Genomic DNA, 27,105 nt, shown 5'->3' with positions numbered 1-27,105 from the left:
GCAGACCTTAAAGCAATATACGTATATAAACACAAATAAACAAAAATCTATTGTTTCCTGTCTCTAAACCTCAAATTAATTTAATTATACAAACACAAACAAATACAATTTATATTCTATACCAGGCTGCCTCTTTTTGATTAATATTATTGATATATTTTGATTTTTTTTGTTTAGCATATTTATCACTTTTTTTAGTTCTCTCCACAAGATTTCTTTAAACTGATTCCTAAAATGGAGCTTTTGAATTTTTCAGCTTTAAATGAGACTATCTTATTCAGTCAAAAATAGGTCATGGTGATACACACTGCTTTATTTTGTACAATCAATGTGCAGTCTATATGGCAAAGCAATTTAAAATAATTATAGTACTTGGCAGTGTACTCACTGCCATTTACAGCAAGTAGTTGACCAGCACATACGATTTTCTAAGGAAGCATATCTTTGAGAATCACCAGGATGTAAAAAACACATTGACTTGATGGCAGCTCAGATACTTCACCATATTTTAAAATAATGTTTAGTTTCTGCATTGTAAGTCAATGGAGTGAAGTTTAGGGGCAAATGGACAGCAACAAAGGCAACTGAATCTGCAAGCCTGTTCTCCTTGTGTGGAAAGGTGAAGAACTTACAGATTAAGCACATATTGATCAGAGACTGTTAACTAAAGTAGATCAGGCCTATAGGCCCCAGTCACTACCTGAACTGCATTCCATTGTCCAAAGAAGGAATTAAGTGGCCGAAGGTGTATATCACCTTTGTCACTGCATTCCACTGACCAAATAGGGAGATAAAGGTTTATTTAACCAATCACAACCTATAGAGGGTGGGATTTTGGGGATTCTTTGTCTGAAATGTATAAAAGTTGTAAGCATATTCAAGTGAATGACTCTCTTCCTGTGGGTATCTTTGCTGTCCTTTCGGGCCCACAGACCAGGACGGTCTGCTTTTCGAGATTCTAATAAATTCTTTCTGTATGTGATTTGGAGTGACTCCTGAGTGTAGGTGTAATTGCCCCAAACACCCTGAAGTGAATCTCCCTCTTGTTGTCCTTTATAAAACATAACAGAAACCTCTCTAGGTTCATGAACAGCTTGCAATAGTTGTCGAATTTTCCAAGCATATTTAATAAGAATTTTTTTTTTTTGGTATCAAAAGTCCCCTTTCTTTCCGTATAGTCCCATGAGTGTGCAAAATATGAAAAGCATACTTGGAGTCTGTGTAGATGTTCACTCTCATTCCTTTCCCTAGTTCCAAACCCCTAATAAGGGTAATGGGTTCAGCTTTCTAAGCAAAAGTCCCAAGGGGAAGTGGCTTACCTTCCAAGGGGATATTGAGGGTCACCACAGAATAACCTGCCTTCCTTTCTCCATTTTCTTTTCTTTCTTTCTCTTTCTCTCTCTCTCTCTCTCTCTCTTTCTTTCTTTCTCTTTCCTGAGGCAATTGTGGTTAAGTGACTTGCCCAGGGTCAGGAAGTGTTAAGTGTCTGAGGACAGATTTGAACTCAGGTCCTCCTGACTTCAGAGCTGGTGCTCTATCCACTGTATCACCTAGTTTCCCAACCCTTTCCCCATTTTCAAAAAAACTGGACCCATCCATAAATCGTTCACCATCTGGGTTATCAAGAATATCCTTCAAGTCAGGACCACTGGAGTAGACAGAATCTAAAGCTTCCTCATAATTATAAATAATGTCACCTGGTTGAGTTTGTTAGGGAGTAGAGTGGCAGGGTTAAGGGTGTGATATACCTGGAGTGTCAAGTTGGGGGTATCTAGCAGGAGAGCCTAATACCTGCTAAGCCTCTCACTAACAAGCCACTGATATCCTTTGGCTTCTAAAATGCTCTGAACCTGATGGGGAGTCAGGACCTCCAGTGATTGGCCTAGGGTGAGCTTGGAGGCTTCCTCAATTAGAAGGGCTGTGGCAGCTAGCTCTAAGGCAGAAGGTCATCCCAAAGACACCAAGTTTCCTTGATAAGTGAGCAAGGGGTCTGGGATAAGATTCCAGAGACCCTAGTTGAGTCAAGACAGAATCCTCAGAAGTCTTACTCTAGATAATTCAAAAGCAGGCTGTTTATAGCCAGCGTTTTTATTTTTATTTATTATTATTATTATAGCTTTTTATTTATAAAACATATCCATGGGTGATTTTTCAACACTGACCCTTGCAAAGTCTTCTGTTCCTACTTTCCCCCTCCTTCCCCTCACTCCTTCCCCTAGATTAGCCAGAGTTTTTAAAGTAATAGCAAATTGCTTTTCTCTTTTCCTAAAGTTTTCAAACTCTTCTGTTAACCCTATCAGTGCAAATAGATTACTATTTATGTATCCCTTTAATGGGTTTTAATTAGAGTTCCTTTAAAATTGCTTTTGCTATCATAGCTCAAATTTCCAAATTACTTTACACACATCAAAATCATTTTTTTTGTTGATCACATCTAAAAAAAAAGCCCATAAATTTATGAAATATGAAGCAATTATATCCAATAAAGCAGTTTTCACTTGTATAGCATGTTTTATACTAAGCACTTTTGTAATCATGTGATCGTCACAACAACAATTATTTCTCTTTACAAATCAGAAAATGGAGCAGAATTAAAATAATTTGCCATAAATTACATAGCTAATACATTTCTACAACTGAAACCGAGGATGGTGGTCTTACCAAATGCTGACTTTTTCATCTCACACTGCCATGCTGGGAGGTGCCAGGGGTACCCCAATTCTTCCCAGGCAGTTCCTGGGCAGAACCTACTGAAAGCTGGGGTGATGTGATAGTTTGATTATAATTTCAGGTGCCAGGGCTCAGGGATGCTGACCATTGGGCCTTATCCCCACTTTCACAAAACTGTGTTGAGGAGGCATTTGGGCAAAGTTGTATGGGTTCCCATGGTTTTGTTGCTTCCCTTATTTCTATAGTGGGGCAGAATATGAATTTCCCTAGTAACTCCTACAGGAGTTAGCAAATGGAGGGACTTGAGCTAGATTGACTTTTTTAGCAATTCCCCCAAATGAGATATACTCAGGACTCTGGGGAGTGGAGTGGACAGGGTCCCTTAATCCCTTCTGGTGTGCTTTCCTAAAGGAACAGAAGGGAATTCCAAACAAGATAGGAGTCAAGGAAGGGTTAGCAAAAAGTTGTTATTTACCTATTTTGTTTTTTCTTTTTCTTTTCTTTCAGAATGGGGTAAATTCCTGGAATCATCCCCAATGTTTCAGGAATTTTTCTTGCCATCTTAAAATGACTAATTGCCAAATTTCCTAATTATTGCTTTCAAAACTTTGAGAATCTGCTAAGATGTTATTTAATTTTAATTAGCTAATTTTTTGTGTGTGTAAACCCCAGCTTGGCCAAAGCTGAAGTCCACAGGAAAAAGTTAGGCTTTTTAAGAAATATTCTCAGTAACCTAACTACAGCATAGAAGTTTTTCTTGCTGGTTGCGTTTTAAATCTTTCTAGATAACAAAATCTAACTCACAGAACAAACATGATATTGTACACAGAGATGCAGATACAGACAAAAATGACATAAAAGAGGACTGTCCCATCTTTGCTTAAAGCCATCTTATAGCACTTTGTCTCTTCTGGCGACTCAGAGAAGGTGAAGAGATGGCAAAAATTCTCTAGGAACTTTGCTAAAAATTGCAAGAATTTCCAAGTTTGGGTGTCTTCAGTCAAGAAAAACTTGCTGAGCATAGAGTTCGTGATAACCCAGACAAGCCTTCTCCCAGTAGCATGAGGTGTCCCAGCTATAGGATTATGGGAGAAAAAATTGGGGAGCTTATCTTGACAAGGAGAGAATCAAGCCAGGTGACACCAGATTCTTCTTATACGGGCCTGAGATTGGGAAGGTGAAGAAAGCAACCACCCCTTTCTTTTGGTGTTTTGTTTTGTTTTTTAATTTCTCCCTTGAGAAAAGGAGAAAAAGTAATGAGCCTCTTATGTAGCTAGAAAGCACTAAGGCCAGATTGCTTATAGCTAGAAATCAAACTCCTCCCTTTTGCTCTCTGCCCTTTCTTTGCTGCCCTTCATTCTCATTTTATGTAAAGAACATTTTATGTAAAGAAGATGAGATACTTACATAATATCTTTACATAATATTTATATTATGTATTATGTAGATATTATGTAAAGAAGAATATATAAATTATTATTTAATAAATAATAAATTAATTTAATAATTTAGATTAATTAATTAATTCTATTAAATCTAAAACTAATCTAATGATATTAATAAGACCTGATAATAAAGCATGTCAGATAGCACTTCTCTTGGGGACATAACTTGTAATCTTTTACAACTTTTTAATTTATCTCAATTCAACAATTATTAGACACTTACTATGTGCAAGGCTCTGTGCCAGGTTATGGGGAGCTTAGATATGCATGACTATGTTTGAGATATAAAGACAGTTTCATCCTAGGTTTGGGTAAATAGGATTTTCTCTCTTGCCTTTCTCAGTGTCTGAGAATTTATGATTGGAATATTTAATGAATTATACTAAATTTTACAAAGCAATGTCAACAAAACAAAACACATATTTGAAAAAGGTACAACATTGAATGAATAAATGAATGCAGTGCAATAAAACATTTATTAAGTATATACTATGTGAAAAGCACTGTGCTAAGTGATAGAGATGCAAATAGAAATCAATAAACTCTAGTGGCTCTGAATCTCCTCCAAGATCAAATACAAAATCCTCTGGTATTCAAAACATTTCATTTCTTTGTTCCATTCCCCTCTCTATCTTCTTATGTCTTGCTCCCTTCTAATGTACTCTTTGCTATTCCATGAAGACACTTCATCTCTCATCTCTAGGCATATTCTTTGACTGTTCCCCATTCCTGGAATATCTCTTTCTCTCCCAATCTCCACCTACTATTTTCTGAGACTTCTTTTAAGTCCCAGCTAAAATCCACTTTTCTCCACAAAGCCTTTCCTAACCTCTCTTAACTCTAATGCCTTCCCTTTTATTAGTTTTCCATTTATTCTGTATATAAGGTGTACATATTTGTTTGCTTGTTGTCTTCCTCATTATTAGACTGAGAGGGTAAAGACTATCTTTTGCCTCTTTATGTATCCCTAGTGATTAACACAATTTTTGCCATATAGTATGTGCTTAATAAATGTTTGCTGACTTGCCTGAGTGATTTATGTATTTATAAAGGGATCCAATATCCCTAGGTATAAGACCATGTTAGCCCCCATTGGGAATTCAGGATTAGCCTGTAGTTCTGAGCAGGGCCATTTTCTTTGACCTGCAATGTGTACTGTTTCATTTCTCAGAACTAGAATTAAGATTGAGACCTATATGATGCTGAGAGACATTAGCACATCTCCTTGAGTGTGTGGGCATACCAAGAATGATTTTGTGTACTATTAATAAACAGTATTTAGTACAAACTGAAAATGGAGCTGCTCCTGCCTTGCTTATATGCCAGGCTAAAAATCTGGTGAAACCTCTTGGTTAAATTTTATCCCCCCTAAGTGTGTGGGACAGTAGTGACCACTAAAACAATCAAAAATCCGAGTATGAGCCTAGGAAAAAAGTTTATTTCTTTCTCATAAGAAAAAATACTCAATGTCTGACACACAAAGCATGGTTTGAGAGAAAAAAACACACACACACTTAGGCAAAAGACATCCCTTTTTATTCCCCAACTTGAGCTCCCCTCCCCAGTCTCCTAGCTTCTTTCCCATTGTCTGGGGTTTTTAAGGTGCAGTTTGTAAAAATGCAGTAAGCCTTTGATCCAGCAGTGTTTCTACTGGACTTATATCCTAAAGGAATCATAAAGGAGGGAAAGGGACCCACATGTGCAAAAATGTTTATGGCAGCCCTCTTTGTAATGGCAGGAAACTGGAAACTGAGTGGATGTCCATCAGTTGGAGAATGGCTGAATAAGTTACGGTGTATGAATGTTATGGAATATTATTGTTCTGTAAGAATTGATCATGAGAGGGGAGCCCTGAAACACTTTCTCTTTCGCTCTCTCTGACTGGGAATGAGCCATGAGGTAGAGCACTTGAAAGCTCCTTGAAGAAGAGATTCTCCTTGAACCCTGCTTCTGTGAGAGACCTGCCCCAGAGAATCAAGAGAAAGTGGTTTATCTTGGTGGGTCTAGTTGAAGTAATCTCGTTTAGCAGGAGATCTAGATTTCTATTGATCCCTATTGTTGGCTTAAAACTACTCCCAGTAAGTGGTCTCATCTATGCCTGGGGGCAGTGACAACATTAAGGGAATCTCAATCAATTGGAACTTCTGTCTCAGATTTCCTTATAAAAACGGCAATTTTAAACTCAGTCCTTGCAGAGGACCTAACCTTTGCACACTGAAATGATATTCTCTTTCAGCGTTACCCTCTCTTTACCTTCCTTACCTATTTCCCTAACAAGACTTTATACCTCTCTTGGGATTTCTCTGCTAAAAATTCTCTTTCTCTCTGCCAGGACTCCTCTATTAGAAACTTTATCTCTCTGTCGGGACCTTGCCACCAAGGAATTCAGTCTTTCTATTCATGCATAGCAATAGCTGACTTCTTTTACCAGTCTAGCTTTCCAGGTTTGTAAATCCCTTTATGAAGGATCTCTGCGCCACCAGAAGGGGGTTCCCACAACTTCCTACCCTGTCCTGAATCCTAGAGGGATTTAGGGAAGCCAAACCTCTTTGTTTCCCTGAACCCCAAACCTACCACTAACCTTATCATTTAACTCCCTGACCATCAGGAACCCCAATCTCATCAATCAGGAGGATGATTTCAGAGAGGCCTGGAGAGACTTAGATGAACTGATGCTGAGTGAAGTGAGCAGAACCAGGATTCATTGTTTACTGCAGCAACAAGATTATATGATGATCAATTTTTATGGATGTGACTCTTCTCAACAATGAGATGATTCAAACCAGTTCTTGTGATCTTGTGATCTTGTGATGAAGAGAGCCATCTGCACCTAGAGAGAGGACAGTGGGGACTGAGTGTGGATCACAGCATAGCATTTTCACTCTTTTTGTTGTTCTTTGCTTGCATTTTGTTTTCTTCCTCATTTTTTTTCCTTTTTGATCTGATTTTTCTTGTGCAGCAAGATGACTGTAGAAATATGTACAGAAGAATTGTACATACTTAATATATGTTGGATTACTTGCAATCTAGGGGAGAAAGTAGGAGAAGGGAGGGGGAATTTGGAACACAAGGATTTTTAAGGATCAATGTTGAAAAATTGTCCACGCATATGTTTTGAAAATAAAAAAGTTTAATAAAAAAAAAATAAAAATGAGGTAAGAAAGCCTGAGGCTATCAAATACTTAACTAGGCTGGATGCTTTCCTACTCCAGTCCCTGCCTCCAAGGAATTTCCATTCTAGAAGGGGAAGATAACAGTGGAAGGTGGGGGGGGTCAAAGAACAAAAGATTTTTTCTCTAATCTCAGGCCACCAACCCTGATTACAAACCCAGTCCCTGCCCCCAAAGAGCTTCCATTATTACATTGTTTTGGTCAAGATAACCTCCATCCAATGGCCCTGTGGATTTCAATTTAAGTTTCATTTTTTAATACTGGAAAAACTGAGGCAAGATAAAGATTAGAGAATTTTTAATATTTTATTTGAAAGGGAGAGCATGCTGCCCCCAGGGTTGATGTCTCAAAGCATCCAGCAGCTAATGTGAATTTCCCAGGAAGTATATATGCATATGACTCCAAGCCACTGGGTAGACCGAAGCAGGGGTGTAGTGTAGCCAGTTCTAAATTATATCAGTTCTAATGATGAGGAGGGAAAGGTGATGTTGGGACCAGGGGGATTGAGGCAGGACAATTAGGGAAACTGAGGCAGGCCAATTAGGGAAACTGAGTCAAGACAATAAAAGGGAACTGTGGCACAACAAGTTCCTTCAATTTAATTTTTATATTGTGGAAACCAAATAAATCCATTTCTCACATAAGTATCCCTTGAAACACATTCTTTTTTTTTTTTTTTTTTTTGAAAATCAATGTAAAATTTATTCTTTTTTTTTTTTTTTTTTTTTTAAATAAAATAGCCTTTTATTTACAGGATATATGCATGGGTAACTTTACATCATTAACAACTGCCAAACCTCTTGTTCCAATTTTTCACCTCTTACCCCCCACCCCCTCCCCCAGATGGCAGGATGACCAGTAGATGAAACACATTCTTAATAAAATTTTTTGTTTAGTGCCTATCCCCTAGATTATTGTCCCGAATCATTCTCTTTCATATCTTTTCTGTTTTATTTTCTCAATGCTTCAACTTGCCTCTCAGTCCCTGAATTTGAAGCCTCTTTGGCCATTCTAATCTCTAGTTCACATTTACCTCCTTGTAATCTTAGATCATAGATCTTAGAATTTTTTAACTGAAAGGGACCATAGAGATTATCTAGCCTAATCTCATTTACACAGGAAACATCTTTAAATTAATGGCACAAAAAAGTCTTAAAACTAGACTTAAGGCAGTTGCCTGTCAAAAAAGTAAACTCTATGAATGAGTTTATATTTGCAAACTAATTTGAGACGATCATATAATTTACATAAAACTTAATATAAATAAAATTTATGTTACCAAAGAAATTCAATCCATAGGATGAAAAATTTGGAGCTAGAAGAGACCTTAGAGTTTATATTCTCTAATCCCCTCATTCTGGTCAAGTCTACACAGTTTGTAATGGAAAACATAGGATTCAGGAGCACCTAATTGGTGCAGTGGATAGAGCACCAGCCCTGAAGTCAGGAGGACCTGAGTTCAAATCTGGCATCAGACACTTTAACATTTCCTAGCTGTGCGACCCTGGGCAAGTCATTTAACCCCAATTGTCTCAGAAAAAAAAAAAAAAGGATCAAATCCAGATGTTCTGATTCCAAATTTATGATGCTTTTCCACCACCAAAGACTTGTGGTGAATCAGGCGAATCACCAAACATCACGAATATGGGGAGATTTGAATATCTTCATCCTCTGAGATTGGTTGGGATTTCCGTGAGAGTAGCAATATGTTTTGCTCACACCAGCTGTGTACTTCCTCTGGCCTGCCTGCCTTAAAAAAAAAAAAAGTCATTTATAAAGCTACTTGGTGTGGTTACTGGTCTTTGTTTTGTTCTTGTGGTAGCAGAAACTACTCAATATAGAGCAATCATCACTGAGGATGACAGCCTTAGCAGTCACAGCCCCCATGAGCTAGAAATCTGTGGTTCAAAGAACTGCTGCTCCTGCTTTGGACCAACAGGAAGGAAAGAGTATGAAGTCATTTTCTCAAACCAAAAAGCAAGAGTGACTTCCTTATCTCTAGACATGCTACCCTGGACTCTACTCCTAAGGCACACCAAAAGGTAGGACAGGCATTTTCAATCTAATTCAACTACTTTCTGGTAGAGTCTGTTTCTGTAAAATCTTCCAGATTGCTGAGTTGGTGAAAGGGGAAGTAATTTAAGTTGGGAACTTGGCTGTGTAATAGGTTAGATGGGAGATAAATTGACACACGGAAAGATGGCTAGATTTGGAGTCACAGGACCTGAGCTTGAATTCTGAACATGTCCTTAATATTTAATCTTACAAAATTTAAAATAAGATGGGGAAAAAAGAATAATTAAAACGACATAGAAAAAGTGGTATCTGTAGCAGTACTTGGTAGAATGGAAAGTGTTTGGGCTCTGGAGTTTAGCAAACCTGGATTCAAATCCCCAACTGACCTTTTAGACCCAATGTGACCTCTGGCAAATTACTTAATTTCTGCAGATGTAGGCTTTCAGTCTAAGTAGGATGAATGTAAATGGATCTGATGACTTCTGAGGTACCTTCCAGATCTATGCTCTTCCAAAGTACAATCTTATAAAATTAAGAGGAAAATGTCACATCTGGTAGCTATAGGTTAAAAAGCTGTTAACACAATGTTATGTATTTCTTTAGTTTCTAGGTCTTAATATTGAATATTCAGGAATAAGTCAACTTCATTATGTTCTTCTCTCTCAGAGATGTTACAAATACTCAGGATTACACACACACACATACACACACACACACACACACACACACATACACACACACCCTTTACATACACATGTATTTATGTGTGTGAATTTGAAGTCAAAAGATTTCGATTCAAATCCTATCGTTATCCCCTGTGTTGTAGGCAATCGCTTAACCTCTCAAATGTACGAGAAGAAACAATTTTAAAGATCAGAGATTTTTTTAAAGTTAAAAAGAACTGGCATTTGCCTTCTAAATTTGTTTTTAGTATTGATACAATTCTTCACACCAATTTTTAACTGTTTATTTTCTTCTGACTTAGTTGATTGAACATTTAAGGACTGCTTTTAATAAAATTTACAGAAGTCAATAGTGATGCGTGTCAATTACTGGTAAACCGTCAATGCTAATTTAGTCATTCAAAATTTCCCCAGGGCTCTGAAACAGTAAGTCAGCAGTATGCTTATGTTCTTCAACAGCAAAGATTCTCACAGAAGTGATTGTGGTGAACGACCATCCTAAGGAGTGAGTGATCATTTCTCTGAAATGTGAGGGGAGGGGAGGCTGTGGTTTGTGCTCTATGACAGTACATTGTCGTTTTCTTCTAAGATCTGGGCAGCAGTAAAATGTAATTATTCATGTAAATCTGCTCCAGTTTGTTCTTTATCACTTTGAATGTAATTTTTTCCATCTTCTTGTATCACAATTTCTTTCCCCTTGGTATGATAATTCGTTTTACACATATCACCGACCCATTGGATGAAAGAATAGGAAACTACTACTTGAGAATGCAACAACTTTGTTCCCACTCCCACTTTTCCTGCTTCTTGCCTTGATATTTTCTCCAATTTGTCAAATCAAATATTCCAAGTAAAGATGAGCTATTATGTGTATGGTGAGGTAGTCTGGGAATCCAGTCTACCATTTAATCATTGTAAAGACCGTCCAGGCAGCTCAACAATTTGTTTATAACTTAATCTTAGAGAAAGCTGCGTGGGGTTTTGAGAGATTAAATGATTTACCCATTGTCTTAAAGTTAGTTTGTATGAGACAGGACTTGAATCTAGACCATTCTGTCTTTTAAGAAGACATTCGCTATGATCTGCTTCCTCTTTTAGCAAAGGTCCTGTGAGTCCAAATCTAGCCATCTTTCAGTATATCAATTTATCTCCTACCTAATCTATTATACTAAAATTGTAAAAATTGTTTTAACAGTTTCGAAATTCTAGCACTTGGGTGGATATAGTGCCAAATAGTCCTCCAAATTTAGGTTAAGTATCCCTAGTTTCCTTCAAAAGAAAACTCGGGAATATGTTCCTTCATGGACTTTTTGTGATTATCTTATTTGTAGGGACTCTCTTCTTTTGGAAGTTATTTTATATTACTTTGAATATATCCTGAATGTATTTCCTTACATATGTGCATGTTGTATCTCTCCCCTGAAAATGGAGAGATACAACTTTTTCTTTTTCTTTCTCTTTCTCTTTCTCTTTCTCTCTCTCTCTCTCTTCCTCCCTCCCTCCTTTCTTTCTTTCTTTCTCTCTTTCTCTTTCTTTCTTTCTTTCTTTCTTTCTTTCTTTCTTTCTTTCTTTCTTTCTTTCCTTCCTTCCTTCCTTCCTTCCTTCCTTCCTTCCTTCCTTCCTTCCTTCCTTCCTTCCTTCCTTCCTTCCTTCCTTCCTTCCTTCCTTCCTTCCTTCCTTCCTTCCTTCCTTCCTTCCTTCCTTTTTTCCTTTCTTTCTTTTTCCTCTTACAGTGGATAGAGCACTGGCCTTAGAGTCAGGTGAATCTGAATTTAAATAGGATCTCAGATACTTAACACGTGTTAATTTTGTGACTCTGGGAAAGTCACTTAACCCCAAATGCCTCACCAAAAATAAAAAATAAAAATTCATGATGTAACATATTTGAAAGAAGACTGGTAGAAGGACAAACAAGTGTATTAGCATTTTAGGTTTTAATTATTACTGCTGTTATACTATACTCCAGACTACTTGAAAAGAAAAAATAAAGAAACTGATTTTCAAGAAAAAGAAACAAACCCCAAACCCAAAACTTTGTTTCCTTTGTACCTTGAATATAGTAGGTGCTTACAAATATTTGTTAAAAAAGAGGAGTAAAAAGAAAAGTGGAAAAAGAAAATCACCACTATCCTAAAATGTAGTGTTTCTGTTTCTTCTCTGCCTCTTCCACTTCTCACTTTTTTTCTCCTCACCGGGTTAACTCTCTTGGAATTTGTCTGCTTTCTGTTTACAGATTTGTGTCTGACTACTAAAGTCTTTACTTCCTACATAAAATATAACTATGAAATTACTCAACTTCCCTTCTGTCCAACCTGAGCTGCTTTGCTAGCTTCATTGGTAGTAGAGAGTGGGGGCAAAATATTTCTTTATTCCCATGCTTTAAAAAAAATTGGTACTTGTTTTTATATCACCTATATTTCTCAATATATCCTTTCCCCAACCAGAGATCAATCATTTTAATAATAACTAAAAGTTAGGGGGAAAACAATTTATTAAAACTACTAACATACAAAGAATATGAACAGACAATTTTCAGATAAAAAAATTAAAACCATTTCTAGTCATATGAAAAAAATGCTCCAAATCACTATTGATCAGAGAAATGCAAATTAAGACAATTTTAAGGTACCACTTCACACCTCTCATATTGGCGAAGATAACAGGAAAAGATAATGATGAATATTGGAGGGGTTGGGAAAAGTGGGACATTAATAAATTGTTGGTGGGGTTGTGAACTGATCCAATAATTCTGGAGAATAATATGGAACTATGCCCAAAGGTCTATCAGACCATGCATACCTTTGATTCAGCAGTGTTTCTTCTTGACCTGTATCCTAAAGAGATGATTTAAAAAAAGGGGGGGGGGAAGGGCGCCACATGTGCAAAAATGTTTGTGGCAGCCCTTATTATAGTGGCAAAAAACTGAAAACTGAGTGTGTGCCCATCAGTTGGAGAATGGCTGAATAATTTATGGTATATGAATGTTATGGAATATTATTGTTGTTCTGTAAGAAACAATCAGCAGGATGATTTCAGAGAAGCTTGGAGAGACTTTCATGAACTGATGCTTTGTGAAGTCAATAGAACCAGGAGAACATTGTACACAGTAACTTCAAGATTATATGATGATCAATTTTGATGGATGTGGCTCTTTCCAACAATAAGATGATTCAGGTCAGTTCCAATGGTCTTGCGATGAAGAGAGCCATCTGCATCCAGAGAGAAGACTGTGGGGACTGAGTGTGAATCAAAATATAGTATTTTTATTTTTTGTTGTTGTTTGTTTTCACTTTGTTTTCTTTCTCATGTTTAACATATATTGGATTACTTGTTATCTAGGGGAGAAGGTAGGGAGATGGGAAGACAAAAAATTTAGAACACAAGGTTTTGCAAGGATGAATGTTGAAAATTATGCATGTGTTTTGAAAATAAAAAGCTTTAAAAGAAAAGAAAAGTTAATTTTAAAAAATTACCAACAGCAGTCATTTCTGATAGTTTATATAAACTATATGTGGATGTCCATAGTCTCCCACTTCATAAAAATTGGAGGGAGATAACTTTCTCATATCCCTCATTTGGGGCCGGTCTTAGTCATTATAATTTCAGAGCATTCAGTTTCCATTTTTGTTTTCATCCTTTCTATTGCCATTATTGCAATTATGATGTATATTGCTGTGCTTCTCCATAGTCATTATTTCTTGTAGTGCAGTAATATTCTATGACATTCATGTACCACAATTTATTTAGCCATTTGTTAATCAATGAGCATCATTTTGTTTTTTAGTTTTGTTTAGTTTTGGTAGTGATCTTTTTTTTGTGAACTTTTGTAAATATTTTTGTTTTATATGGGAAGTCTTTTGACTTTCCTGGGATGTATATCTAGCAATAGAGATTCAGTATTTCTATTTAACCTCATTGTTGATAAGATCTTCATTCTTAGATCCAAAAACACTCTCCTAGATATCCCATTCTGTTTCTAGAAACACATAGCAAGACATTTGGGAATGTCCCTTGCTTCCTTGGTATTTTCATAGTACTTAACATAGCCAATTAGTTATACTTTATTTTATTATTCACTATCTCTAGGAAAACTTTTTTGACTTTGAAGAAATGTTCTAAACCATGAAACAAAGTAATGCAATCAAAAAGGCTGATTTGATTGTAGAGACCTTGGATTTGATTGCAAGATGCAATTTATGTGATCTCAAGCAAGTCATTTAATCTCTATGGGGTTCATTTTTCAAAGAATTCTGCTTCTGAAGAATATCAAGAAAGATATAACAAAGATAAAGGAGTTTCAAAGGAATACAACTAAACTGTTTAAAATTATGGGAAAGCAAAGCTTTAACTAATAAAAGGATATGATCCAGAGGTGACCCAGACTTTGTCTCTGGGTAACGACGTATAAAGGACATGTATATATTCATGATAGGTACATCCATCATTAAAGAATACTAGAGTATTTTTATACACATATTGCTAATCTTTTGAGTTTGACAATATTATGGCCTTCTATAATTTATTCACTATTGCTCATAAATATACTGCATAAATGTGTAGGGTATGTGTGTATGTGTTTGTAGTCTTATGAGGGAGTTTCAGACTCAAGTTCAAATTCATTGTGATCATTAATTAAATAAATATTCAGCATCCAGTATAAATTAGGCATGGACACTAGGCACTAAGAGAGACGAAGAGACAAATAGTCACGGTTCCTATACTCCAGAAACCAGTGGAAGATATAGTGTTCAGAAATAGTTCTACAACAAAGCAACATGGAATAAGTGTTCTAAGACATAAAAACAAAATGCCATGGAGTTCAAAGAGGAGAGGTGTCTGTGAAAATAAAGAAAAGCTTTATAGAGAGATGTTATATGGCAGGCAGAAATGAGATGAGGTAATATATATATATATATATATATATATATATATATATATCACTGTTATGGTACTAGTTCATAAACAAAGAATATCTTTTCTATGTGAACATGGCACTGTGGATATGCAGTATATTATACATTTTCAGTTATTTTTCTGATTTTGGCAATTGATTTGTTTCCATCAATCTGTTTTACTGTTTGGCTCTCTTTGTGAACTCATGCTGCCATTCCAGGGAGCCATAAACTCACCAGAGAAAAGTGTAGTCTTACTCTCCAGCAACCTTTGATTCTTTTCCCTTGATAGCAGAGGTATCTAAGAGGCTAAGCAGAGGTATTATAGTACTATAAGTCTAGGGAAATATATAGATCCCTGGGGAGGGCAGAGATCTAACAAGGAGAAAGAGAGATGTCTTAACTATTTGTAAGCTGAGATGAAGTATTTTGTAATTTTTTGTTTGATTAAATGAAGCCTATATTATATGTAAAATGCCATTATCTTGAGAACTGAGGATTTATTCTTTTTTTTTTTTTTGTAGAACTCCATATAAACCAAATTCTTATGTTTCTAGGGGGAAACCATGAATAAGGATAAAATAAGACAAAGAACAAAGATGTTCTCAGGGAAAACCCTAAATAGGAAAATGATCTAAGAGATATTTGTTGAAAAAACCTTAAATCTGATTCTAATTTGTGTGAACTGAATCACAGCTTATATTCTAAGATCTGAGAAATTCTATTATAATCAATGATTTATTTGCAGAATCAGGACATTTGGCCATTCCTAGGGTGATGAACTCATATGCTTTTATGTTCTTCATAATACCTATTTAGGTATCTAGTAGACTGTCATCTTATGAACTGGTTGAAATTATCTTGAACATTGTGTTGAGTTCTGAGTACTCTGTAGGAAAGATGTTAATCAACTGGAGATTGTTCAGAGGAGGGCAGTTAAAATGGTAGTAACAGTTACTGTTTATATATTGGACAGCTAGGAGGCAGAGTGAATAGAGCACTAGGCCTGGAGTCAGGAAGACTTCTTTTCCTGAGTTGGAAACCAACCTCAGATACTTATAACTATGTGACTGAGTAAATCACTTCACCCTCTTTGCCTCAGTTTCCTTATCTGTAAAACGAGCTGAAAAGGAAATGGTAAACCGTTCCATTATCTTTGCCAAGAAAGCCCAAATGGGGGTCTTGGAGAATCAGACATGGATGAAATGAAAAACTTATATTTACATATATTTACAAATATATGCTATATTTATATAGCACATATTGGGTGTTAGTTACAGTGTTAAGAACTTATAAGTATTATTTCCTTTGATCCTGGGAATTAGAGGCTATTATTATCCCCATTTTGCAATTGAAGAAACTGCAGCAAACAGAATTAAGTGATTTGCCTAAAGTCAAATTAACTAGTAAGTTTCTGAGGCTATATTTGACCCTAGGTCTTCCTGAAGCCTAAGACTCTAACAACGGCACTTCCTGGCTTTAGCTCCTGAATTTGTGCTGTAGGATGATTCTTGAAAAATCCTGATGAAAAGAAGACTAAGGAGAAACACAAAAATCTGTCTTCAGGTAATTTGAAATGCAGTCATGTGGGAAAGAGATTAAATTTTTTTTTGCTCAGCTCTAGGGGTTAAACCAGGCTTGATTTCAGGGGAAACTTCTTACTTTTTAAAGCTACCATGGGAGAAAATGATTTCCTTGTTATTTAAGGTCTTCCAGTTAAGTCTGGATGACTGCTGTTTTAGGATGTTGGGGAGAGTTTGGTTTTGTTTTTCTTCCAGGTATAGGTTGAACTAGACAGAAATTCCCTTCCCATTCACATTTTTGCAATAAGGAGTTACACTTCTGAAATGTAACAGTTGGTATCTTTTAAAGATGACACAAATTACCTGAAAACCAATTTATTATTCACCATTAGTTCATAAGGACATTAAAAAGACTGATGACAGGAATCCAAGTGCACCATCCTTCTTAGGTGAAGAAACAGCAACTTGTGCATCACAGTATGGTACTAGGGTCTAAATAACATTCATTGAAAGGATCCTGAAAAGAAATTTTTGCTCTTAGATTTGACAGGCCCAATCAGAGATAGGTTTTCTCAGACCTGAATTGATCTCGCACCTCCTTAAATCATCTGGACTCTCCTAATTTCTTGAAACAGTCTTCTCTCTATCTACTATCTCCACCCTGGTACAGACCTTCATTATTACCCATTTATACTAATGCAACAGTCTTGGAACAAATTTTCTGACCTCTATTTCCTCCCTACCTCCTGTCTGATCTTTGAATCACTGCTAAATTATTCTTCCTTATACCAAACAAAACAAAACAAAAACTGATCATGTCATTTCCCTGCTCAAAACCTTTCAATAGCTCCCTATAATTTGCCAAATAAAGGTCAGGCATCTTAGCCTGTCATTCAAAACCTTTACAAGCTAATAGTCTTATTTCATGTTGTTTTCCTCTGTATAATCTATGCTTTAGCCAAATCGGACAACTTTCTCTCCTCTGCATATACCCCGCCTGTTTCCACTTTCCTGTTTCCACATCTTTGCATATGGATGCATATGCAATCCATATATTGTTTTCCACTATATCCATATATAGTTTCCCACATGTACAAGTTTTGCTGTATTTGCTAACTCCACAGGGATGAGACAGAAAAATAAATAGCAGTTCCAGTATGTGGAACAACCAATTTTGGTACGTGGGGCCTTCAGGAAGAGATCTTACATTAAAAAAAAGACCCCAAAACACTGCTCATGGTGGGAAGACAGAATTTTAGGAATGCCCTAAGACTACTTTTAAGGAAGTCACTATTGTGTATGGGGGGGGGGGTGGTGCAGAGAGGAGCACATCTGTGCTGCAAGAAAACCTTATGATCCATCAGAGTTGGGATAAGCCAACAAGCATTTTTATTCCACCATAGGTGACCTTGTGGGAGTCATTCACAGTGGGTGCTTGGAGGAGTGGCCCATTTCTCAGAAAAATCTACCCTTACCCTGATGAGGAAAGGGTCAGTCCAATGACAGAATGATGGAGGAAGTTGAGATGAGGATCATCTTCAACTGAAGATGTAACAAGATTGTCTTTAGTATAGCAGAAGGTCATTAAGCTCTGGAAAACCAATACAGCATTATGATTATTGTATGTAGGGATAGGGTGGAGATGGCAATAGAAGTGCTACTGATAGAGGGAATCATAGTACAAAGTCAAAAGGGGACAGGAGAAATACCAGTGAGAAACAGCATCCCATTCCTAAAATGTCAGAAACAAGGTTTTTAATAAGAGTTTCTTACAAAAAAATAGAGACTACCAATCTTACTTGTTCTATGTCCATTAAAATCCATTAAAATGATATACTATCTTCTCTTCCTTTGCTCAAGTTTCTAGAGAAAATTGAACCTTCTAGCCAAGATCAGGATCTCTCTGCCTTTAATCTAATTCCTACCCACCTCCCCCTACAGCTTGCTCCCTCAATCACTTCCTCACTCCCGTTTTTAATCCTGCTGTCTATTAATTCCTTCCCTGATATCTACAAATATACCTGGATCTCTCTTATCCTAAAAAACAAAATAAGCAAAAACAAAAATCCTTAAAACCTTCATTTGCCAGCCCTCCAAACTACTGTCCTAAATCCACAGCATAATTCCTGAAAAAAGCTCCCTATGTTGCCTCCTATTTCTTTTCTCTCAATACTCCTTGCTCTCTAGCTTTTGACCTCACCACTTGATCATACCATACTCTCCATGGTTACCAACAACCTTTTATTTTTTTTTTCTTTTTTATTTATTTATTTATTTTTTATTTAATAGCCTTTTATTTACAGGATATATACATGGGTAACTTTACAGCATTAACAATTGCCAAACCTCTTGTTCCAATTTTTCACCTCTTACCTCCTACCCCTCCCTAAATGGCAGGATGACCAGTAGATGTTAAATATATTAAAATATAACTTAGATACACAATAAGTATACATGACCAAAACATTATTTTGCTGTACAAAAAGAATCAGACATTATTGTACAATTAGCTTGTGAAGGAAATCAAAGATGCAGGCGTGCATAAATATAGGGATTGGGAATTCAATGTAATGGTTTTTAGTCATCTCCCAGAGTTCTTTTTCTGGGTATAGCTAGTTCAGTTCATTACTGCTCCATTAGAAATGATTTGGTTGATCTCGTTGCTGAGGATGGCCTGATCCATCAGAACTGGTCATCATCTAGTATTGTTGTTGAAGTATATAATGATCTCCTGGTCCTGCTCATTTCACTCAGCATCAGTTCGTGTAAGTCTCTCCAGGCCTTTCTGAAATCATCCTGTTGGTCATTTCTTACAGAACAGTAATATTCCATAATTTTCATATACCACAATTTATTCAGCCATTCTCCAACTGATGGACATCCATTCAGTTTCCAGTTTCTAGCCACTACAAAAGGGCTGCCACAAACATTCGTGCACATACAGGTCCCTTTCCTTCTTTATAATCTCTTTGGGATATAATCCCAGTAGTAACACTGCTGGATCAAAGGGTATGCACAGTTTGATAACTTTTTGAGCATAGTTCCAAACTACTCTCCAGAATGGTTGGATTCGTTCACAACTCCACCAACAATGAATCAATGTCCCAGTTTTTCCACATCCCCTCCAACAATCATCATTATTTTTTCCTGTCATCTTAGCCAATCTGACAGGTGTGTAGTGGTATCTTAGAGTTACCAACAACCTTTTAATAGCTAAATCTGATAGCTTGTTTTCAGTCCTCATCCTCTTTGACTCTTTGCAACATATGATACTATTGAACATCTCTTCTTTCAGGACACATCTCTTCCCTGGGTTTTTATGAAATTCCCCTTTTCTGATTTTCCTTTTATTTGATTGTTCCTTTCCCAGATGATAATGATTCTCTTTGCAAAATCATTATCCATGATCAGATACCCAATTAGGTGATTTCACTGGTATATATAGTTCCCAAGTGAATAAATTTCCTCTATTAATGCAGGTCTGCACTTTCCTAGTAATGTATAGTTTTAGAAATTTGCCTAGAACATTGAAAGGTTCAATCATCATTATATATTATATTATATATTTGCCAATTACTATTTTTTCCCTGCATTCAATTATGATTTCAGTTCATTTTCTATTTGCAAAAACTAAGATATAGATATAGATATATAAAGAGAGATTTCTCTCTATATATAGAGAGAGCTATATATAGAGAGATATATAATGCATTTACAGATATAATATGTATGTGTGTGTGGAGAGAGAGAGAGAGAAAGGGAGGGAGAAAAGAGAGGGGGTGATGGTAGTGCAATATGGCTTAGTAAATAGAGTTCCCATCTAGGAGCTGAAAGGAGAAGGGAATAAGCCTGTGTGTATGTGAGTGGTAGAGGTGGGGATGGGGATGGAGGTGGGGTATAGTGGCTACTATGTTCTAGGCTAAGCACTGTCCAAATACCTCATTTGATACTCATAACTTTGCAAAGTAATTGCTTTTTATTATCCCCATTTCACAGTTGAGGAAACTGAGGCAAACAGAAGTTAAGTATTTTGACAGAATCACACAGATGGTAAGTGTCTGAGGCTGGATTTAAGTTCAGGTCTTTCTGACTCCAGGTAGAGTCCAGAAGGCTTAGGTTTGCATCCTGATGTTAGAACCCTCTGAACTTTCTTACCCTGGGCAAGCCACTTAATCTCTCAATGCCTTAGGCAACTCTCTAGGTTTCTAAGTAGCAGAACAGTTACAGATCTCCAGAGGTAGGAATTCCCTGCACCAGTAAAATCACATGCCCCTGTGTATACATGGACATATATACATACATACATGTTGTGTGTATGTGTGTATATATATATATAGTATACATGGATGATGATTTTGTAAAGGACACTGAAAAACAGTCCCACGGGAGAACTAGAGAAGAGCAGTGTCACAAAATCCAAAGGAGGAGAGAGTGTCCCAATAGGTAGGGAGGCTAACAGTGCCAAATGCTGAAGTGTTCAAGAAAGATGAAGACTAAGAATAAACCATTAGATTTATCATTTAAGAAATTATTGTCCATACATATGTAGCTAACAAAGCACCATTCTGGGGCTACCTATTAGTTACCTCAGATTCTATATGTTTGTGGGTCAAAATCTCTAAATCATACTCTTGAGCAGCTACCAATATATTTTAGTTTTACCAGTGGACCACAGTATTTACAGTATTCCAATTAAATTTAAAAATTCTCCATTTTTAGATGTCTGACACATAATTCCTATAGAAGTACACTCAATTAAAGAGCAGTGGAATTAATTAATTTTATTTATTAATTTTAATTAAATCATTATTTAATATATTATTTAAGTATATTTAATATACCTTGAACTTACTCTCCCACAAATATATGTATCTTCAGTGGGAAGGGTGGTCTTGAGTGTACTTCTATAGGAATTATGTCAGACATCTAAAAATGGAGAATAAATGAATGAACAAATGAATGAAAAAGCATTGATTAAGTGCTTGCAGTGTGCCAGGTACTGGATTGAACACTGGGAATACAAATAGAAAAAAGGAAATAGTTGTCCTTATGGAACTTCTATTTTGCTGTTCTTAACTCAAGTCTCATCTTTGGAGATATTTGTGCCTTATCCATCTATTGGAGATTCTGTGCTTAGGCAACCTTTTCTAGGCAGAAAGGATTATAGCTCTCTTCAGACAGAATTCTTAGCCAATGTATATGAAACTCATTCCTCTCCTCCGTCGGGCTGCTTGTTTTGTTGTTGTTGTTTGTCCTTCTGAAAGAGAGTCATGACATCAGGAAGTTGGATGTAGGCTGGGATCAAACCTTTCCTATGAGTCCCTCTTAGAACTCTTCATCATCAAAAAAAAAAAAAAAAAACTCTTCATCAACTGCTCCTTTTCAGCTCTGAACTGATCTAAACTGTCCTCTATTGCTTCCCCTGGGGCTCTTATTTCAACTGTGTCATACAACTGATGGTCAGAAATTTGTGTGTGTTCTTAGGTTTACCAGACCCCTCCTGCCCATTCCTCAGCTGAGGAATCTCCTTAGAACTCTACTTTCTCAAATGAACAAAGGGATTGAGAGATAGAAACTATAGGAAAGAAATTATTTTATCCTCATTCCAGAAGTCTCTTTGTCCTCTGTAATATAGCAATAATCAAGCTGGATATTTAATAATGAAATATTGTTGTTCTTAGTCCTATGCTCAGTGTATATCTTTCCTCCCCTTCCCTCTTAGACTATGAGTTCCTTGAGAAAAGGGACTGCTTTTGCCTTATATTCTTAGAATCAGCCCAGTGCCTGGCACATAATCGCAACTTAAATGTTAGTCAAATGACTGGGATAAACATATAAATGGATAATAATTTCCATGGTCATTTAAGAAAGGAGAGAGAGCACAAAAGGGTCTAATATATTTATTTTGCAGAATAAGGTGTCTGAATTAAATGCTTATTTACAACAAATGCATCTGATGAAATGAATTAATTAGCCCATTTTTGTCCATTGTACTGTGAATTAAATGTCTTTTTGGCTCTATTTTAAGTGGAGATAGGAAAGACGGAAGGGGATGTGGGTGAGAAGTTGCTTGAAAAGATAGCAAGCAGAATATGTGCAAAACCTTTTATCTAGTCCCAACAGAAATAAGATAGGCATGATTCATATGACAGCCTGCAAAAACTATAAAAACCCATGAATAATTAATAGAATTGCCACATGAGGATGGCTCCATGTTTCCTTATGCTTCTGAATCTCTCTATATGATCAAATTCCAGTTGGGGCAACTTTGATTAAAAAAAATGATTTTAGTATCAAATGTTAAATTCAACAAACATTTTTGTTAAGCACTTGCCATGTTCAAAGTTTATTATAGTATTATCTGATATGTTGGTACAATAATTGATTAACTGGTTAAGAATATTTCTTTTCTAATTCTTAATGCCAAAGTTCAGGAAGGCCCATATTTTATACTGATTTCTATACTTAGCTATTAAAGTCCTGGTATACACATGCATAGAATTAAAATCTGAGCAATCTTATGTTCACTAAATATGGGATCATCTATTTAATGCTCATAAAAATTCATAGCACCAAGTCAAGAAAAAAAGCTCCATCTTTGTGCATAATATTTTAGTCTTTGTTTAGTAATGCTTTCATTATTCTAGGTGAAGAAAAATGAGAAAAAAAAAGTTTTTTCTTTATTTTCTTACAGGTTTTGAACCAGGTTATAGACTCTTTAGAGTTGGAAGATCACTTAGAGGTCATCTAGCCCAACTTTTCTCTCTATGCAGATCTACCGTCCATATCATCCCTAACAGGGTTAATCTTTGCCAGCCATAAGTAAATCAATAAAATATTGCAAGTAAAACAAGCTATTTATAGTGTGTGTGTGTGTGTGTGTGTGTGTGTGTGTGTGTGTGCGTGTGTTTAACGAAAATACCCCTTAACTTGCAGATTGCCTTTTGCCTGCCAAAATATCTACCTGGGACCACACCTTGCCTTTGGAACCAACTCTCCAATGTGGAGATGTTTTTGTCTTTGAAGGATGACCAGTGAAAACACCAGAGGGCAAAGCGGTTTAGGAAATAAAGATTTAAGCACAGAAAAACAAACTCTTGATGTTTTCCCCTCCCAAAGTGCATGACACATTGGGGGAAAAAAAAGAACAAAAAACAAAGAACGAAACCACAATCACCAATGAAATAAGAGAGGTTAGCTCTTTCAAAAACTCTTAGTCACTATTCTTCACAGGCATTGAAGCCAAAACAACAGGGGGAATTGTTTGGTGGAATGAGGTACCTAACCAAGTTTGGGATCTGGTAAATAAAGAACGAGAAGATGACCCAAGAAGTTAATCTGAATTCCCTCAAGGAGCCGGAACGTGAGATGGTGCTTCAGGTCTTGTACCGAGATCAGATGGTACAAAAGGTCGAGGAGGAAAGGATAAGGTATGTTGGCCTCTGAGCATGATGTCATGGTTTTGTTTTCTGTTTTGTGGTGTCACTTTTTATTGCATTTTTTTCCTCTTTTAGAGAAACTAGCAAATCAGTGGATTACTTGGAGAATGTTCTTAGCCTCTGAGAAAGCCCATAGGCTGAAGGAGTTGGGGTGGAGGTCACCATCCCTGTCCATCTAAAATCAAAAGATGGGCAGGAAGTTAGAGACCTATTTTTCTTAGTCATTTTTTAGTGACTCATTTGCTCTAACAAATATTGCTTCACCTACCGAGTCAGTCCTTGGATATACAAGTACCCTAAAGTTAAAGATTTTTCACTCCAGTATTTGGTAGCAGATTTGGGAGTTTGTTGGTTAAAGATGCAAATTTGCTTGAGTGAAAGCTGGAACCCGACACTGACAAGGCTGCCAACTCAAGATGCCATATGTGCCAACAAACAAGCTCTCAGGGAAATACCCAGTTTGACAGAGTTCACTTTGTCAGCCCTTATCTCCTTCGTTTTATGACAGTGCATTGCTTATGGATTTGGGGGAGGTAAAACCTTATTCACACCCGGCATTTACCTTTCCACATAACCACCAGCCCCCACCAGCCCATAAAAGAAGAGCTAAAGTAGTTTACACTATATAGACTTGCATTTTCAGTTTTTAGTTTCCTCTTCATTTAGAGAGCTTAGTTAGAGAAAAATAAGGAGGATCTGATGCATTTGGAGTTGAAAGGGACTTTAGAGATCATCTAATCTAATCTTCTCGTTTTTCAAAGAAAGCAACTGAGTTCCCAGAGGGGTTAAATGAATTGCCCAAAGACATTGAGCTTGTAAGTGAAAGAGGCAGGATGTAAACTCAGAATCATTGCTCTTCCTTTCTTATTTAGAAAATACAACTACAAGTTTAAAGAGCTTTAAATCATGGGAATCTTGAAGTCTAAGTTCCTCTTCACTTTATACTTGGGAAAATAAGGCCTAGAAAGGCATCTAAATAACTCCTTCTTTGCTGACACCTTTAAATAAGATCCTGAGTTTGCAATTGAATTGGAAGAATTTCAAAAAAGCTGAAGCAGCAGAGAGAAGGAACTGAGGGAATTTGAAGAAATGACCTTTTCCTAAAAATCGATGATCTACTCTTCAAAGAGCTCATTCTATTTATTTTTTTATCCATTTAACAGAGTAGCAAGGTTTAGGAACAGTCAGTGAAATGTGTAAGCAGCCAGGAGACATTACTTAAAATATAAATGGAGACTTTTTTTTCATGTTTCTTGCCTTTCTCTTTGCTTTCTAGTAGGAAGGAGATTATTAATCTCTTTGTATATATAAATCTCCTTGATCTATAAACATGTAAATCTCTTTGATCTATAAAGACAAATTGGAATAGAATTATTACAGAAACTACTTAAATCTTTCTGCCATTATAAGCATATTCCCATTACTTCACAAACACTATCATTTAATAAAATGTTATTATATATTTAAAACTATGGCCACATTTGTGAAGTACTTCAAAGTTACAAAGTGCTTTGTTTACACTCGTATGTAAATTATCTAATTGGACCCTCCCCTTGGCCCCTAACAAGATAGGTTGCAAAAATATTTTAACCCCATTTTGTAGATTTAAAAACTTAGATTATGAGAGATGAAATAACTTACCCAAACCCTAACAGCTGGTACATGATGGAACTTGGATTCCAGACTCCTGTCTGTAGATCCTCTGACCTTTCTAGTCATAACTGAATAGTTGTGGGTTTTAATGTATATGTGAATACATATGCATATGCATGCTAGCTTTTCAGACAAACCCAGTATTATGTTGTAACTTTGTGCTTTTCTTAATGCTTTTGAAAGAGATGTGGTTATTAAAGGGGAAAAAACACAATGAATCCTTTCTTCATCAGATTAAGTGGCAGAAGTTTCAGACTCTGTCCATACAATGGACAAAAATATGAAGGAAAAAATCTACTTATAATTTCGCTGCAGTATTCTAAATACTCAGAGAAAGGTGTTCAAATTTTCTGATTATCGGGAAGCCTTCCACAGAATCATTTTTATTTCACTTCTTTACTGTTGAAAAACCTTCCAAATACATTCATAGATTTTTCTGCACCAATGCAGGGGTCCTCAAACTTTTTAAATAGGGGGCCAGTTCACTCTCTCTCAGACTGTTGGAGGGCCAGACTATAGTAAAAACAAAAACTTTGTCTTGTGGGCCTTTAAATAAAGAAACTTCATAGCACTGGTTGAAGGGGATAAACGTCCTCAGCTGCTGCATCTGGCCCATGGGCCATAGTTTGAGGACCCCTGAAGAGTGACTGGAGAAGATCTAGTTTTCTTTTATAATCATGGAGCTGTCAATGACTTCTTTCTGAGCATTAGTTCTCATTATCTAGTCATATAGATATCTGTAGGAAGAAAAGAAGACCAGAATCCTAGAATGGTAGCACTGGAAATAATTCTTTTTAAAATATATTTTATTGATATCTTTTATTTTTATATAACCTAATTTTCCAATGTATCCTCCTCCTTTTGCATCCAGAGAACTATCCTTTACAATAGAAAAGAAGAAAAAAAAGTTCACAAAAACTAACCAGCAAAATGAGAAAATCTGATATATGTGTTGCATACTTATGATCCCTCACTTCTGTGGGGGAGGTACTTTCTCATATCCTTGCATCTGAGGCCAAGCTAGATCACTCTAATTTGTAGCATTCAATTTCAATTATTTTATTTTTTCTTCTTTCCACTTATTTATTTATTTCCACTTCTTTCCATTATTATTCTAATAATCATTGTGTATATTACTTTCCTGGTTCTACTTGCCATCAATTAGTTTTCCATAAAAATCTGTCCTCTCTATCACATTCATTATTATTATTAATTTTTACAGTACTTTAATGTTTCACTGACAGACATCTGCTCTGTTTACTGGAAGCAATCTAAGAGATTACCCAGCTCAGTCCCATTATTATTCAAATATCAAAACTGAGACCCAAAGTGAAGAAGTAACTTGCCTACAAGAAGAATGTTTTCATTGTTTGAATCCTAGTTCATAATTGGGTTTTTTTTTTAAGAATTTCTGACATAAACTTGATTTTTTGTGATTTTTTTTTTCTGAGTACCTTAAAGCTTTTATACCTTCCTTAAAAAGAGTGCTTGATACATAGCACTAGATAAAGACTTATTCCTTTTTCCATTATCTTTATTTATCTTTTTTCATACCTCTAGACCAAGCACAACCCTTTGACAATATAAGGGAGTAGCAGTGAGATTGTGGGCAA

General features: G+C 36.2%; 1 protein-coding gene across 4 annotated transcripts in view; it reads left to right on the top strand.

The window, feature by feature from the left end:
- The first annotated feature begins 9,081 nt into the window (after nt 1–9,081).
- Nucleotides 9,082–27,105, top strand: part of SYTL3 (synaptotagmin like 3) — a 102,353-nt gene continuing 84,329 nt past the window's right edge. Inside the window, exons 1-6 of one of the 4 annotated variants that reach the window (XM_023503304.2) lie at nt 9,082–9,328; nt 10,400–10,490; nt 16,314–16,443; nt 20,397–20,450; nt 23,095–23,222; nt 23,337–23,830. In XM_023503304.2, the coding sequence (XP_023359072.1) occupies nt 23,721–23,830 (110 nt within the window). In that variant the 5' untranslated portion in view covers nt 9,082–9,328; nt 10,400–10,490; nt 16,314–16,443; ... (1 more) ...; nt 23,095–23,222; nt 23,337–23,720. Of the gene's footprint in view, nt 9,329–10,399; nt 10,491–16,313; nt 16,444–20,396; nt 20,451–23,094; nt 23,831–27,105 lie in introns of all 4 variants that reach the window. The other 3 variants (XM_031937552.1, XM_031937553.1, XM_023503309.2) reach the window with 3 other exon arrangements.

This window comes from Sarcophilus harrisii, chromosome 4 (genome assembly GCF_902635505.1).
Source record: "Sarcophilus harrisii chromosome 4, mSarHar1.11, whole genome shotgun sequence".
NCBI lineage: Eukaryota > Metazoa > Chordata > Mammalia > Dasyuromorphia > Dasyuridae > Sarcophilus > Sarcophilus harrisii.
This window is presented reverse-complemented; position numbering and strand designations above follow the sequence as displayed.